At 54.6% G+C, this 18,122-nt stretch overlaps 1 protein-coding gene across 1 annotated transcript; it reads left to right on the top strand.

Annotated features, from left to right (window-relative positions):
- The first annotated feature begins 16 nt into the window (after window positions 1-16).
- Window positions 17-17,688, top strand: LOC133357230 (uncharacterized). The gene is made up of 8 exons (XM_061575059.1): window positions 17-625; window positions 2,239-2,280; window positions 4,053-4,094; window positions 7,053-7,129; window positions 11,172-11,330; window positions 12,967-13,085; window positions 13,765-14,591; window positions 14,643-17,688. The coding sequence occupies exons 1-8, from the start codon at window positions 118-120 to the stop codon at window positions 15,767-15,769; spliced, it is 2,901 nt and encodes a 966-aa protein (XP_061431043.1). The 5' UTR covers window positions 17-117; the 3' UTR covers window positions 15,770-17,688.
- The last annotated feature ends 434 nt before the right edge of the window (window positions 17,689-18,122 follow it).

Raw genomic sequence — 18,122 nt, 5'->3', positions numbered from 1 at the left:
GGGGGGGGGGTGAGGTGGTGAGGAGGTCTACGGGGGGGGGGGGTGAGGTGAGGTGAGGTGGTGAGGAGGTCTACGAGTGGGGTGAGGTGAGGTGAAGGTGGTGAGCACGTGGCAGCGATGGCGCCAACAACATGGCGACGAAAACAACAACAACAACAGCAGCAACAGCAACAACAACCTCGACAGAGAAATCAACAGCGACGGGGTGTAACTCGACCGGCCCGATCCACGACCACGAGGCCCAAGCAGCAGCCCCCCGCAACAGCAGCAGCAGCAGCAGGCGAGGCTCTGCTGCCTCTCGAAAGTTGCATGTGTCCCGTGTGTCTGGACATCCTGGTGGAGCCCGTGACGATGCCGTGCGGACACTCGCTGTGCGCTCCCTGCTTCGCGCAGTGCGTCGAGAAGGCGGCCCTCTGCTGCCCGCTGTGCCGGGCCCGCGTCTCCAGCTGGGCCCGGCGGAGGGCCCGCGAGCCGGGCGGCCTCCTGGACGCGGAGCTGTGGAGCAGACTGCGGGCACAGCACCCAGAGCGGTGCCTCAAGAGGATGCGGGAACGTGGTGACGGTGGTGGTGGTGACGGTGGTGGTGACGGTGGTGGTGGTGATGGCGGAGGTGGTGATGATGATGGTACGGGGCATGCTGATTTGGTGTCATTGGTTTGGTCTGGTGGTGGTGATGGTGATGATGATGGTGGTGATGATGATGGTACGGAGCATGCTGATTTGGTGTCATTGGTTTGGTCTGGTGGTGGTGGTGGTGATGATGATGGTACAGGCATGCTGATTTGGTGTCATTGGTTTGGTCTGGTGGTGGTGATGGTGACGATGATGGTGGTGATGGTGATGATGATGGTACGGAGCATGCTGATTTGGAGTCATTGGTTTGGTCTGGTGGTGGTGATGGTGGTGATGATGGTGGTGGTGGTGGTGATGATGATGGTACGGAGCATGCTGATTTGGTGACATTGGTTTGGTCTGGTGGTGGTGATGGTGATGATGATGGTGGTGATGATGATGGTACGGAGCATGCTGATTTGGTGTCATTGGTTTGGTCTGGTGGTGGTGGTGGTGATGATGATGGTACAGGCATGCTGATTTGGTGTCATTGGTTTGGTCTGGTGGTGGTGATGGTGACGATGATGGTGGTGATGGTGATGATGATGGTACGGAGCATGCTGATTTGGAGTCATTGGTTTGGTCTGGTGGTGGTGATGGTGGTGATGATGGTGGTGGTGGTGGTGATGATGATGGTACGGAGCATGCTGATTTGGTGACATTGGTTTGGTCTGGTGGTGGTGATGGTGATGATGATGGTGGTGATGATGATGGTACGGAGCATGCTGATTTGGTGTCATTGGTTTGGTCTGGTGGTGGTGGTGGTGATGATGATGGTACAGGCATGCTGATTTGGTGTCATTGGTTTGGTCTGGTGGTGGTGATGGTGACGATGATGGTGGTGATGGTGATGATGATGGTACGGAGCATGCTGATTTGGAGTCATTGGTTTGGTCTGGTGGTGGTGATGGTGATGATGATGGTGGTGGTGGTGGTGATGATGATGGTACGGAGCATGCTGATTTGGTATCATTGGTTTGGTCTGGTGGTGGTGATGGTGATGATGATGGTACAGGCATGCTGATTTGGTGTCATTGGTTTGGTCTGGTGGTGGTGATGGTGATGATGATGGTACAGGCATGCTGATTTGGTGTCATTGGTTTGGTCTGGTGGTGGTGATGGTGATGATGATGGTACAGGCATGCTGATTTGGTGTCATTGGTTTGGTCTGGTGGTGGACGTGGTTATGGTGGTGGTGGTGGTGACGGTGGTGGTGATGGCGGAGGTGATGATGATGATGGTACGGGGCATGCTGATTTGGTGTCATTGGTTTGGTCTGGTGGTGGTGGTGACTGGTACAGGCATCCTGATCTGGTGTCATTGATCTGATGGTGCCTGTGGTTGTTGTGGTGGTGGTGATGATGATGATACGGGGGGCATGCTGATCTGGTGTCATTGGTTTGGTCTGGTGGTGGACGTGGTTGTGGTGGTGATGATGATGATGGTACGGGCATCCTGATCTGGTGTCATTTGTTTGGTCTGGTGGTGGTGACGGCGGAGGTGGTGATGGTGATGATGATGGTACGGGGCATGCTGATTTGGTGTCATTGGTTTGGTCTGGTGGTGGATGTGGTTGTAGTGATGATGGTACGGGGCATGCTGATCTGGTGTCATTGATCTGATCAGGTGGTGACGGTGGTGGTGATGGCGGAGGAGGTGATGATGATGGTACGGGACACCCTCATCTGGCGTCATTGGTTTGGTCTGGTGGTGGACGTGGTTTTTGTGGTGGTGATGGTACGGGGAATGCTAATTTGGTGTCATTGGTTTGGTTTGGTGGTGGCTGTGGTGGTGGTGATGATGATGTTACGGGGAATGCTTATTTGGTGTCATTGGTTTGGTCTGGTGGTGGACGTGGTTGTGGTGGTGATGATGATGATGGTACGGGGCATGCTGATTTGGTGTCATTGGTTTGGTCTTGTGGTGGTGGTGACTGGTACAGGCATCCTGATCTGGTGTCATTGATCTGATGGTGCCTGTGGTTGTTGTGGTGGTGGTGGTGGTGATGATGATGGTACGGAGCATGCTGATTTGGAGTCATTGGTTTGGTCTGGTGGTGGTGATGGTGATGATGATGGTGGTGGTGGTGGTGATGATGATGGTACGGAGCATGCTGATTTGGTATCATTGGTTTGGTCTGGTGGTGGTGATGGTGATGATGATGGTACAGGCATGCTGATTTGGTGTCATTGGTTTGGTCTGGTGGTGGTGATGGTGATGATGATGGTACAGGCATGCTGATTTGGTGTCATTGGTTTGGTCTGGTGGTGGTGATGGTGATGATGATGGTACAGGCATGCTGATTTGGTGTCATTGGTTTGGTCTGGTGGTGGACGTGGTTATGGTGGTGGTGGTGGTGACGGTGGTGGTGATGGCGGAGGTGATGATGATGATGGTACGGGGCATGCTGATTTGGTGTCATTGGTTTGGTCTGGTGGTGGTGGTGACTGGTACAGGCATCCTGATCTGGTGTCATTGATCTGATGGTGCCTGTGGTTGTTGTGGTGGTGGTGATGATGATGATACGGGGGGCATGCTGATCTGGTGTCATTGGTTTGGTCTGGTGGTGGACGTGGTTGTGGTGGTGATGATGATGATGGTACGGGCATCCTGATCTGGTGTCATTTGTTTGGTCTGGTGGTGGTGACGGCGGAGGTGGTGATGGTGATGATGATGGTACGGGGCATGCTGATTTGGTGTCATTGGTTTGGTCTGGTGGTGGATGTGGTTGTGGTTGTAGTGATGATGGTACGGGGCATGCTGATCTGGTGTCATTGATCTGATCAGGTGGTGACGGTGGTGGTGATGGCGGAGGAGGTGATGATGATGGTACGGGACACCCTCATCTGGCGTCATTGGTTTGGTCTGGTGGTGGACGTGGTTGTGGTGGTGGTGATGGTACGGGGAATGCTAATTTGGTGTCATTGGTTTGGTTTGGTGGTGGCTGTGGTGGTGGTGATGATGATGTTACGGGGAATGCTTATTTGGTGTCATTGGTTTGGTCTGGTGGTGGACGTGGTTGTGGTGGTGATGATGATGATGGTACGGGGCATGCTGATTTGGTGTCATTGGTTTGGTCTGGTGGTGGTGGTGACTGGTACAGGCATCCTGATCTGGTGTCATTGATCTGATGGTGCCTGTGGTTGTTGTGGTGGTGGTGGTGGTGATGATGATGATACGGGGGGCATGCTGATCTGGTGTCATTGGTTTGGTCTGGTGGTGGACGTGGTTGTGGTGGTGATGATGATGATGGTACGGGCATCTTGATCTGGTGTCATTTGTTTGGTCTGGTGGTGGTGACGGCGGAGGTGGTGATGGTGATGATGATGGTACGGGGCATGCTGATTTGGTGTCATTGGTTTGGTCTGGTGGTGGATGTGGTTGTGGTTGTAGTGATGATGGTACGGGGCATGCTGATCTGGTGTCATTGATCTGATCAGGTGGTGACGGTGGTGGTGATGGCGGAGGAGGTGATGATGATGGTACGGGACACCCTCATCTGGCGTCATTGGTTTGGTCTGGTGGTGGACGTGGTTGTGGTGGTGGTGATGACGATGATGATGGTACAGGGCATGCTAATTTGGTGTCATTGGTTTGGTCTGGTGGTGGACGTGGTGGTTGTGGTGATGATGATGGTACGGGGAATGCTGATTTGGTGTCATTGGTTTGGTTTGGTGGTGGCTGTGGTGGTGGTGATGATGATGTTACGGGGAATGCTGATTTGGTGTCATTGGTTTGGTCTGGTGGTGGACGTGGTTGTGGTGGTGATGATGATGGTACGGGGCATCCTGATCTGGTGTCATTGATCTGATCTGGTGGTGGCTGTGGTTGTGGTGGTGGTGATGACGATGGTACAGGCATCCTGATCTGGTGTCATTGATCTGATCTGGTGGTGTCTGTGGTTGTGGTTGTGGTGATGACGATGATACGGGGCATGCTGATCTGGTGTCATTGGTTTGGTCTGGTGGTGGTAGTGGTGGTGGTGGCGGTGGTGATGATGATGATTGTACATGCATCCAGATCTGGTGTCATTGATTTGATCTGATGGTGGACGTGGTGGTGGTGATGATGATGGTACGGGGCATCCTGATCTGGCGTCATTGATCTGATCTGGGGGTGGCTGTGGTTGTAGTGGTGATGACGATGGTACAGGCATCCTGATCTGGTGTCATTGATCTGATGTGGTGGACGTGGTTGTGGTGGTTACTGGCGGTGGTGGTGGTGGTGAAAATGCTAGGGGCCTCCTGATCTGGAGTCTTGATTTGATCTGATGATGGATGTGGTGATGAATGTGCTGTTACTGCTGCTGGTAGTGTTGGTGATAATGATGTTCTCCTGGTGTCCTTGATCTGATCTGGTGCTGGACGTGGTGGTGGTAGTAGTAGTGCTGGTGCTGTTACTGGGAATGGTGGTGATGATGGTACGGGGCATCTTGATCTTCTGGTGTTCTTGGTCTTTTTTGCTGGTGGATGTGGTGGTGGTATGGCAAGCGGTGGCTCAGTGATTAGCGCGTTGCGCTACGAACACAGCAACCTGAGTTCTAAACTATAACCGACGTTTTATTTTATCAAGTAAGGCCCACTGAGCTATGTAGCTCTTTTTACTGGTAGGAACGAAGTGGACCAGCCAACAATAGATTATATCGTCCGTCCGTGTAGCAACATCGCCCCCTACTGCAAACACTTGGCAGGACCCTACTGCAAACACTTGGCATGACCCTACAAAAACCTTTAGACTCAGTGACGCTTTCCTGGCTAAACAAGTGTAACATTCCCTTATAATTCCCTCAGATAGCTTTTAATTAAAACATTTAAATTAACGAGGCTTTCCTGGCCAAACAAGTGTAACATTCCCTTATAATTCCCTGAGATAGCTTTTAATTACAACTTTTAAATTCCAATTTTACTCACAGCGCCCTAAAGCCTACAGCTAGGCCTAAAGCCTCGAACTACGCCTATCACTCTCCCTTCGTATCGTACCCCCGCGTGTGTGCAAGGGAGTTAATGTTTAACAATGTTACATTCCCTGATGCTTTTAAGTAGAAACATTTAAATTTAAAGCTTTTACATAAATAATAAAAACATTTAATCTTAAAATTAACTCACGGCGGTCTAAAGCCTACAGCTAGGCCTAAAGCCTAGAACTAGGCCTCAACCTCTCCCTTCGTATCGTACCCCCGCGTGTGTGAAAGGGAGTTAATGTTTTACAATGTTACATTCCCTGATGTTTTTAAATAGAAACATTTACATTTTAAGCTTTTACATAAATAATTAAAACATTTAAATTACAAATTAACTCACAGCGGCCTAACGCCTACAGCTAGGCCTAAAGCTTAGAATTAGGCCTCACACTCTCCCTTCGTATCATCCGATTCGGTGTAGCAACATCGCCCCCTACTGCAAACACTTGGCAGGACCCTACAAAAACCTTTAGACTCAGTGGGGCTTTCCTGGCTAAACAAGTGTAATAATACATTATGTTTATATTCTTTGGTTATTCCTTCCTACCAGCCCACCCCGCAGGGACCTGTTCAGAAGCGACTTGGCTCGCTAACAGCACTTGCCCCCCGTAGCCTGTTAAGGCTATATGGGGGATCTTTGTCTTTTGGAGATTATAATGGTATGGGGCCTCCTGATCTCCTGGTGTCTTGATCTGATGTTGTGGTTGTAGTGGTGATGGTTGGTGGTGGTGGTGATGATATTACAGGTGGTCTGATCTTTTGGTGTCTGAATCTGATCTGGTGCTGGTGGTTGTTGTTGAGATGATGGCCGCGGTGGTGATTGTGGACATGATGCTACGGGGCCTGGTGTCTTGATCTGGCGGTGGGAGAGTTGATGGCAGCGGTGGAGATGATGGCGGTGATGGTGAGGGTGGTGGAGATGACGATGGTGGTGGAGATGACGATGGTGGTGGAGATGATGACGGTGGTGGAGATGGTGGCGGTGGTGGAGATGGTGGCGGTGGTGGAGATGGTGGCGGTGGTGGAGATGGTGGCGGTGGTGGAGATGACGATGGTGGTGGAGATGACTGGTGGTGAAGATAGTGGTGACGGTGGTGATGGTAGTGGTTGTGGTGATGGTAGTGGTGGTGGTTGTGGTGGTGATGGTGGTGGTAGTGGTAGTGGTGGTGGTAGTGGTGGTAGTGGTGGTGGTGGTAGTGGTGGTAGTGGTGGTGATGGTAGTGGTAGTGGTGGAGGTCGTGGTGATGGTGGTAGTGGTAGTAGTGGTGGTGATTGTGGTGGTGGTAGTAGTGGTGATGGTGGAGGTCGTGGTGATGGTGGTAGTGGTGGTAGTGGTAGTGGTGATTGTGGTGGTGGTAGTAGTGGTGATGGTGGTGGTAGTGGAGGTCGTGGTGATGGTGGTAGTGGTGGTAGTGGTGGTGGTAGTGGAGGTATTGGTGATGGTGGTGGTGGTGATGTTGGTGTCTCCACGTTGCTCCAGGGCCCCTGTTTCAAGCTCCCGTGCTCGTCAGCCGACCCGGGGAGGTGCGCCGCGAGTACCAAGAGCAGTACGAGAAGGTGCGGAGACGTGAGCTCACACGCACTCCTACCACACTACCACACACACTCCTACCACACTTACCACACGCACGTACCACACACACGTACCACACACTCGTACCACACACTCGTACCACACACACGTACCACACACTCGTACCACACACTCGTACCACACACTCCTACCACACGTACCACACGCACGTACCATACACACGTACCACACACTCCTACCACACGTACCACACGCACGTACCATACACACGTACCACACACTCCTACCACACGTACCACACGCACGTACCACACACTCATACCACACACACTCGTACCACACACTCGTACCACACACGTACCACACACTCGTACCACACACACGTACCACACACACGTACCACACACACACACGTACCACACACACGTACCACACACACGTACCACACACACTCGTACCACACACACACACACGTACCATACACACGTACCACACACTCGTACCACACACACTCGTACCACACACACGTACCACACACACTCGTACCACACACACGTACCACACACACATACACACGTACCACACACTCGTACCACACACTCGTACCACACACTCGTACCACACACATGTACCACACACACGTACCACACACACGTACCACACACACACGTACCATACACTCGTACCACACACACGTACCACACACACGTACCACACACACTCCTATCACACGTACCACACACACTCCTGCCACACACTCGTACCACACACTCGTACCACACACACGTACCACACACACGCGTACCACACACATGTACCACACACACAAGTACCACACACACTCCTACCACACACTCGTACCACACACTCGTACCACACACTCGTACCACACACACGTACCACACACACGCGCACCACACACACACTCCTACCACACGTACCGCACACACGTACCACACACAAGTACCACACACACTCCTACCACACACTCGTACCACACACACGTACCACACACACGTACCACACAGACACACTCGTACCACGCACTCGTACCACACACACGTACCACACACACACTCCTACCACACGTACCACACACACGTACCACACACACACACTCCTACCACACGTACCACACACACGTACCACACACACACACGTACCGCACACACGTACCACACACTCGTACCACACACACGTACCACACACACGTACCACACACACGTATCACACACTCCTACCACACACACGTACCACACACACGTACCACACACACGTACCATACACACGTACCACACACTCCTACCACACGTACCGCACACACTCCTGCCACACACACGTACCACACACACGTACCACACACACGTACCACACACACGTACCACACACGTACCACACACACGTACCACTCATACAGCACACACGTACCACACACACTCCTACCAGAACGTACCGCACACACGTACAACACACACGTACCACACACACTCCTACCACACGTACCACACACACGTACCACACACACACACTCCTACCACACGTACCGCACACACGTACCACACACGTACCACACACTCCTACCACACGTACTACACACACACTCCTACCACACGTACCATACACACGTACCACACACGTACCACTCGTACCACACACTCGTGTCACACACACGTACCACACACACGTACCACTTCTACCACACGTACCATACACACGTACCACACACACTCCTGTCACACACACGTACCACACACACGTACCACGTGTACCACACACACTCGTACTACATGTACCACACACTCGTACTACATGTACCACACACTCGTACTACATGTACCACGCACTCGTACCACACGTACTACTCGTAACAACACACACAAGTACCACTCATACCACACACAAACACATACCACACGTACCACACACACGTACCACGTGCACTACACACACATACCACACACACACACCCTCGTATCACACACACACACCCTCGTACCACACACACACGTACTACACGTACCACACACACACACACGTACCACGTGCACTACACACACACACACACGTACCACACGCACACACCTACCATGTGCACCACACACACCACACACACTTGTACCACACACACGTACCACACACACACGTACCACACACGTAACACACACACACACGTACCACACACACACGTATCACGCACACACACACACACACACTCGTACCACACACACACACTCCTGTACCACACACCCACATTTCTACCTCGCATACCACACACACGTCCAATGCAATTGCCTCAATATTATAGGGCATCAATGCGGACTTTTAAAGCGTGTTTTAACGACGACAGAAAGATGGACAATAACTCGATCGGGAATACAAAGAATCTTAACAAGATTTGGAATGTAATGAATATGCCTTCTTGTGCAAAGTAATACTTTTCACAAAGTAACACTTTGCACAAAGTAAGACTTATAATATTATTGGATAATATTATTAAGTAACCAAGTACAGTGGTACTCCGGAGATTGAGCTTAATTCGTTCCGGAAGGCCGTTCGAACACCGATTTGTTCGAACACCGAATTAATCTTCCCCATAAGAATTCATGTAAATGACATGAATTGGTTCCAGACAAAAGAAATCTCTCATTATAAAGCATTTTTACACGAAGTTTGCAGTAATTACATGCTAAGAATCATACAAAAAAAACAAGAAACTTGCGTATGGATGAACACCAAAAAAAACACTAAAATAAAGGAAATTACTGAAAAGTTAAGGGACGATGGTTTGCGGGTCTGCACTGGGTGAGAGCTACGTGTTAACTGAGCCTCTCATATGGTAAAAACCTTTGGGCAAGCGTCATGCACGCTGGCCATACGCGTCTCAGGCGTACAGGTTATTTCAAGTTGCGATTGGCCGTTCGACCTCCGAATTTCGTTTGGTTTCCGGGGCAAAAAATGTTCGGAAATATCGTTCGAGCGCCGATTTGTTCGAGTTCTGGTGCGTTCGATCTCCGAGGTTCTACCGTACAAACGACTCTTCAAAACCCATATTCTTAGGTTTTTTCGGTAAAGTCACGTAGGTAAAAAATTCAAATTAATAAAAGTAAAATAAAAATAAAATAAAATCACGACGTTTCGGAGGCAACACAAGCTTCCGTCTTCAGGTGGAACAGTCACAGCACGATTGCTGTATCAAGTGAGAGAAATTCCGAGAAAAAACCGTATTTGTATATATACTGGTTGAGGGTGGGAGGAGGCAAGGTGGGCCCTGAATATTATTTTTGTGAGGTTCGGTGCGGCTGAAGCACGCTGTTAGAAATGAGCCTTTGTTGTGTAAACCCCACGGCGACATGAACAGCACACGTCTGCACAGCGCCCCCCCCCGCGCGTCAACGATTACAGAACACCGCCTACAACCGATTTCGATTGAAAGCTTTCGTGACTGCAGGGATTCATCTTCTTGGTTCTTTCGGTGAAGTCACGTAACTTTACCGAAAGAACCAAGAAGATACAACCGATTCTTAAAAAAACTCTCCAGACTCAACCGACGCACCCCGCCTGTGTGTTGGCGATCACAGGGCACGGTGGCAATGAAACGCGTACAGAATAAGTAATATTTAAACATTCTTTTTTTAAAACATGTTTAATGAATGTACCGTACTGGTAATGGTAGAACTCCACGACTCCAGGAAGTGGCCCCGAAGCTTGCCACAACGTAAGGGGCCGTAGTGATTTACAGCCAACGTCAGTTGAGCGTGGACAATTAGACCCAAGCCGAAACATAACACGTAAAAAAGATTGCTTACGAATTTTTATTTTTTATTTTTAATGATAGAATGTAGTATTGTCATCAGTATGACATAAGTATACTAAGTTTGCAGTCGATACCACATTGGGAAGTGAGTTAAAATTGCGTTACAAGATTTGAGGATACGACAACAACAACAACAGACAGAGTGAGTTAATAGAAAGCGTGTAAAACGATCATGTGGCTACCAACCCCCCCACCCCCCCTCCCCCCACCCCCCACCCCCCCACCCCCCTCCGCCTGCCTCCCGGCTGCAGCTGCAAGCGGAGCGGCTGGCCCAGGATGAGGAGGAGCGGCGTCTGTCGGAGCGCCTCATTGCCCAGCTGATGGAGGATGAGCAGCAGCAGGAGCTGGCGGCCCGTGCGCAGCAGGAGGCCATGGACAGCGAGTTGGCTCGCAGGCTCAGCCTCGCCAAGGTGAGACGCACACACGCCGTCACACGCACGCACGCACGCATGCGTGTCGTACGCGGGTGTCGCTGATACGTACATGACACGCACGCACGCACGCGGTCACACGCACGCACGCTCGCATGCGTGTCGTACGCGGGTATCGCTGATACGTACATGGCACGCACGCACGCGGTCACACGCACACACGCAGGCATGCGTGTCGTACGCGGGTGTCGCTGATACGTACATGACACGCATGCACGCACGCGGTCACACGCACACACGCACGCATGTGTGTCGTACGCGGGTGTCGCAGATACGTACATGACACGCATGCACGCACGCGGTCACACGCACGCACGCAGGCATGCGTGTCGTACGCGGGTGTCACTGATACGTACATGACACGCATGCACGCACGCGGTCGCACGCGCGCTCGCATGCGTGTCGTACGCGGGTGTCGCTGATGCGTACATGACACGCATGCACGCCGTCACACGCATGCACGCACGCATGCGTGTCGTACGCGGGTGTCGCTGATACGTACATGACACGCACGCACGCGGTCACACGCACGCACGCTCGCATGCGTGTCGTACGCGGGTGTCGCTGATACGTACATGACACGCACGCACGCACGCGGTCACACGCACGCACGCAGGCATGCGTGTCGTACGCGGGTGTCGCTGATACGTACATGACACGCACGCACGCGGTCACACGCATGCACGCAGGCATGCGTGTCGTACGCGGGTGTCGCTGATACGTACATGACACGCATGCACGCACGCGGTCACACGCACGCACGCAGGCATGCGTGTCGTACGCGGGTGTCACTGATACGTACATGACACGCATGCACGCACGCGGTCGCACGCACGCTCGCATGCGTGTCGTACGCGGGTGTCGCTGATACGTACATGACATGCACGCACGCACGCACGCGGTCACACGCACACACGCAGGCATGCTTGTCGTACGCGGGTGTCGCTGATACGTACATGACACGCATGCACGCACGCGGTCACACGCACACACGCACGCATGCGTGTCGTACGCGGGTGTCGCTGATACGTACATGACACGCATGCACGCACGCGGTCATACGCATGCACGCATGCATGCGTGTCGTACGCGGGTGTCGCTGATACGTACATGACACGCACGCACGCACGCGGTCACACGCACGCACGCATGCGTGTCGTACGCGGGTGTCGCTGATACGTACATGACACGCACGCACGCGGTCACACGCACACACGCAGGCATGCTTGTCGTACGCGGGTGTCGCTGATACGTACATGACACGCATGCACGCACGCGGTCACACGCACACACGCACGCATGCGTGTCGTACGCGGGTGTCGCTGATACGTACATGACACGCATGCACGCACGCGGTCATACGCATGCACGCATGCATGCGTGTCGTACGCGGGTGTCGCTGATACGTACATGACACGCACGCACGCGGTCACACGCATGCACGCACGCACGCGTGTCGCACGCGTGCGTCGCTGATACGTACATATCACACACGCGGGAATCACCGGCACACGCGCACGCACGTGTAACACATTCCACATTACTGTGACAGGGCTCCGTCCATCCGTGCATACTGACTGCCGCCCCCCCCCCACTACCCATGCCCCCTGTGAAGGAGGAAAAGCCGGTGCAGATGTCATCGTGGTCCTTGATGAATCAGAGGTCGCGTTCGAAGACTCTGAGTCCACGCACCCCGGTCCAGGAATCCACATCCGTCTCCAAGGGCATAGAGAGGTCAGTGGCTGACGATGATGACGACGACGATGACGACGATGTTGCCATTGCTGTGGTGATAATGGAAACGGCAACATTATCATCATCATCATATTGGCAGTGATAAAAACATGATCTTGGCAATGGCGTCATCACATCATCGTCATGGTATTGACATGTCAATGACGTCATCATAGTCTCAATGACGTCATCATTGACATCAATGTCATAATACCGTGAGATTGTTGACATCACGATGATCTCTTAAAATCACCTGGCCACAAATGACGGCTTTAACGAAGTGGGCTTATCACGGGGAACTTTATTGCGGCCAAATACTCTAAACACACGTTGATTCTGAATGTGTAAGGGAAAAACTGGAGGACCCGGAGAAAAATCCACGCGAACGCGTGGAGAGAGAGAGAAAGAGACACGCAGACTCCTATACAGCAGCAGGAGTCAGGGTCGTGATTGAACCCACGACCTCCTCCATACCAGGCGAGGGAGTTAACATCTCGCCATTGCGGCGCCCCTCATAATGATAGAGAGAGGCTGACTCGGAGAGAGAGAGGACGACTTAGGGAGATCTAGACAGAGAGGGGACGACTGAGAGCGATGTCACATCTCCTAGCCACTGCGGCACCCAATGACATCGTCGTCACCGTCTCCCCCACCCCCGTCGTCGCTCTGTCTCCCGCAGGTTCCTCTCTCCCGTCCGGACACTACCAACGTCTCCATCGCCGCCCGTGCACCACCGCAGAACCGGACTGTCGCTGCAGCCAGGCACCAGCGCGGCCACCAGCACCACCACCACCTCCGCCAGCAGCAGCGGGGGGAGGTGGGAGGACGACACTCGCCACCACCACCACCAGCAGCTTCACCAGCTCCCCCACGGTAGCGCTCGCAGCAGCGACGACAGCAGGGAGGGCAGTACTCGGCAGCAGCAGCAGCAGAACCTCCTGTGCACCAGCAGCAGCAACAGCAGGAGCAGCAGCAGCGAGGGCAGCGCTCGGCAACGGCGGCCACAGCAGCAGCAGCAGGAACTTTTGTGTAGCAACAGCAGCAACAACAACAACAGCAGCATCAGCAGCAACAGCAGAGAGTGCCGGACACAGCAGCCACAGCTCCTCCCGCACCGCAGCAACAGCAGCAACAGCAGCAACAGCAACAGCAGCAACAGCAGCAGGGACGGCGGCGCGAGCAGCGGGGGCGACAGCATCACGCAGGAGCTGAACCACTTCAAGCCCATCGTGAGCTGCCCCCGCACGCCGCCCAAGCAGCTCCCGGACGGGCGCGTCCTCTCCCCCGCCCTCGTCAAGGCGACGCCCATCAAGCCCACCACCGCCACCGTAACCGCCTCGTCGTCCACCTCCTCCTCGTCGTCCTCGCTGCGAGCGGAGGTGCCGGTGGTGGAGCTGGTCGCGAGCGCGGGGCGGGCAAAGGGGCGCAGGCCGTGCCGGGCGCTGGCGGAGGGAGCCTGGAGGTCGTCGCGCCGAGGGCGGCGAGCGGACGACGACGGTGACGGAGGTGGTGGTGGAGGAGGTGGAGGAGGAGGAGGAGGTGGAGGAGGTGGAGGAGGTGGAGGAGGAGGTGGAGGTGACGGTTGTTACGAGGAGCAGGTCCTGTGGTCCAGGTGGCGTCGCATTGCGGAGGAGCGGGAGGCGGTTGCCCGCGGCGATGACGGTGCCGACAACGGTCACCACGGCGACAACAACCACGATGATAACACCGGCGAAGATGCAGATGCTGTCTATGTCATTGACGATGGCGGCGTTGCCGTCGCGGATGTTGAAGACTTGGAGCTGGAGCTGCCGCCCTCGCTGTTCCGCTGGCCCATGGCGCCGAGCGGATCCTCCGCGACTAAAAGCGACGGTGGCGGAGGAAGAGGCGAGCGGGGAGCGCCGGGAATCCGCGCGACGACGCGCGACGCCTCTGGAGCCAAGCGGCACCTCCCCTCCTCCTCGCCGCCGCCGCCGTCGTCGGCAAGAAAGACAAACGGTGGCGGCGGTCGCCCGCCGGACGACGACGACTCGGAAGACAACGTCTTTCTGACCAAGCGGGTGCCGGCGGGAAAGCGGCCTCGCCAATTGGTCTCCCCGGTGCCCGCCGCCACCTTCACGGCGGCGGCCGCGGCTCCCGGCTCGCCCCCCTCGGCCCGGCAGGAGGAGTTGGCGGCGGCGGTGGCGGCGAACGTTGATGACTACGACGCCGACACCGCCGCCGCCGTCGCCTTAGCGAGGCGGCAGGACGAGGAGGAGGAGGAGCGGCTGGCGCTCCAGGAGGACCGGGACCGCTGCCTTGCTCGGCGCCTCCAGCGGCAGCTCAACTCGGAGGCCAAAGCGGTCGACCGCAGCGCCGGCTCGGCCTCCGCGTACGACTTACGGCGCCAACGCTCCTGCCACCTCGCGGCAACGGGGGCGGCGGCGGCGGCTTCCGGCGGCGGACGGAGTCGGAGGTCGACCGGCGGGTCGAGGAGACGTCGGCCCAAGGAGGCCGCCGGAGACGCGCGGGGAGCGAAGGGCAGCCCCGGCAGGAAGAGGGCCGTATCGGCAGCGGCGGCGTCGGATGGGAAGGGCGGCGGAGGTCAAGGAAAGGTCGGGGGCGAGGTCGAGGGGGAGGGCAAGCGTCGGGGGGACCGCATGTTGCAGGTGAAGATCAACAGGATTTTCCAGAGGTGCCTGCCCGAGTCGAACGCGTCCTGCTGATGAGGGGTTGGCCGTGGAGGTTTCTTTCTGTCGATTTGGCCGTTTTTTTTTTGTTGTCGATATGTCGGTTTCAGAACGATGTGTGGTCTGTCGTGTCGATTGGCAATTTTGTCGCCGGATGTTGGAATCCGTCTGTGGATTTGGAATGAGGCCGTCGATATTGAATCTGCGCGTCGATTTGGAAACGATCAGTAGATTTCGAATCGGAAGTGTCGAATTGGAATCGGAGCGTCGATTTGGAACCGATCTGTCCGTCGCTTGACCGAGTCGGAAATGGATTCGTCCGCTGCTCGGAACGGATGGATTGCGATGCGTGGGGGAGGAATGGACCGCTTGAGGCTTCCAGCGAAGGACATGCCGAGGAGAGGGGGAGGGGAGGCAGAGTGATTTGTGAAACTGAAGAAGTTAGGACGGTGCGTCTGCGACAGACGGTCCAGCACGAGGTGGCAGGAAAAGCCCTGGGTCGGTGTGGCTGGCAAGTGCGGACGGGAACGCCGACCGAATCGGACGGTGAATGTAGCAAAACGTGGCGGTGGACGGAATCATTCACCGTGCACACACAAGCAAGACAAAGATCCCCCGTGTAGCCTTAACAGACTGTTGGGGCAAGTGCCGTCAGCAAGGAGCAGCAGGCCGGCACTGTGGCACACGAGGGGGCGGGGCGTACAGAACCACGCCCGACCGCCTTTGTCTCCCCAGTGGCGATGCTCACACATCCCACCGTACTCATTTGAGGCTGAGTCGACCGAGGGGAGGACCACGACCGGTTCAGATATAATCACCGTCGGTGGCCGTGAGCGGGAATTGAAAACTTGGGTCGGTGGGTTCGTATCGCAGCGCGCAAAACCGCTGCGCCACCACTCCCCCGCACCCCCACTCTTGCGTACACACGCAATGAACATTCTTAGGGCGGGGAATTTATTTCAAATTTTTTCCCCCTTTCTTTCCTCTCTCTCTCTCGCCGCCCACATCGGCTGTCCCAGCGGAATTTACGGTCCGTGAAACGATTGCCCTGAGATCTACGGCGGAATCTTTTAGCCGCTGCTTGGCACAGCGAGATCGTGGCGCGTTGACAGGTTTCTTTCCCAAGAAAATCCCCGCACACAGTGAGCAGCTTTGCCGCTGTCCGTAGCGTAGATCGGGAAGCTTTATTTTCGGAGGAAATCTTTACCGCAGAGGAGGGCGACGTCACCCTTTGGCCCGCCGTGCGACTGGCAAATGAATGTAGTATTCGCTTATCGCTGCCTGCCCCGTTCATCTCCGTCGTCATCAACGATCGTCATCTTCATCGTCGCGGCCACTGCCTAGTTGTAAAGCGGAGGGGGGGGGGGGGGGTGTCCGCCAAAAGTACCACCGACCGATTGACTCCCCCACAAAAGTGGTGCTCGTTTTTATCGTCCCCGGAGAGAGGTGATGATGGCCCGAGTCTGCTTCGCCCCCACCCCCCCGCGGCGTCGAAGGTGCCGTGGAAGTCGCTGGGACGCGATCAACAACAGCGGCGTGCGTCTTCAGAACGAGCTAGGGGGACCCACAGCTCCGACACCTGATTCTTACTCGTCAATTATTATTTTTATTCACAAGCCAAGGATGGGGCGGTGGGCAGGCAAAGTGTTTCTTAACGATCCGGGGAATGCGGTTATTGCACCCACCAAGCAGAGTGGCCACTGTCAGCCTGGCTTTGCCACTAAAGGGTGAAAAGAGCTTTAATAAGGTTTTTATTACTTAGTTGAATTTAGGTTTTGTCGTTTCACAGATTACGTTGTAACGGTCATTCGCGTGAGAGATCCTCGCTGTGTCTCGTGTTTTGCTGTTGGGGTCCTTGCCTACATTGGAAAGTTTGGGCCAATTTGTGAAATTATTATGATGTGTTTGTTTTTCTTTCTCAAATGCAAGTGTTTGGCTTCACGTGGGAGGGAACCCACCACGATAGGAGGGTGGGTGGGTGGGGGGCGGGGGCCACACACGGCAATATGGACCGGGTGCGTTAACCCTTGAACCCCGTAGAGTGGCAGCAGTTGCAGCGCTGTTTGGGGACCGTCGAACGGCCCTGCCAACTGGGGACGACGCCGTTGATTTTGGGGCGGCTGGGCCCTCGAAGTGAGCCAGTGAGGGCGAAACTTCGGTGCGAACTCGCGTCGCTGTTCACGACTTCAGCGTGGCCCTGCACTGGCCGAGGGGGGGTCGCCCTAAATGTTCGGAGGCACTAAACCCAACTTGGGTGGCGACTTTTTCTTGTTTTCTTCCTTTCCATTGCACAACCGAGCCGTGCCGGAGCCAGCCTGGCACGGCTCGGTGATAATTCACTGGTCAACACAATTTTTCTGGAATAAGGTATTCCAACGGTTTTTTAGGT

Source organism: Lethenteron reissneri, chromosome 57 (assembly GCF_015708825.2).
Source record: "Lethenteron reissneri isolate LAM-NWPU_2019-01 chromosome 57, ASM1570882v1, whole genome shotgun sequence".
NCBI lineage: Eukaryota > Metazoa > Chordata > Hyperoartia > Petromyzontiformes > Petromyzontidae > Lethenteron > Lethenteron reissneri.
The sequence above is the reverse complement of the archived record's forward strand: the minus strand, read 5'-3'. Positions and strand labels throughout refer to the sequence as shown.

Bases quoted from the DNA above. Each gene is read 5' to 3' on its own strand.
- LOC133357230 (XM_061575059.1), top strand. From the start codon at position 118: ATGGCGCCAACAACATGGCGACGAAAACAACAACAACAACAGCAGCAA. The intron at 2,281-4,052 runs GTACGGGACACC...TGATCTGATCAG, and splicing joins CGGAGGAGGTGATGATGATG to GTGGTGACGGTGGTGGTGAT. The intron at 13,086-13,764 runs GTCAGTGGCTGA...TGTCTCCCGCAG, and splicing joins GTCTCCAAGGGCATAGAGAG to GTTCCTCTCTCCCGTCCGGA.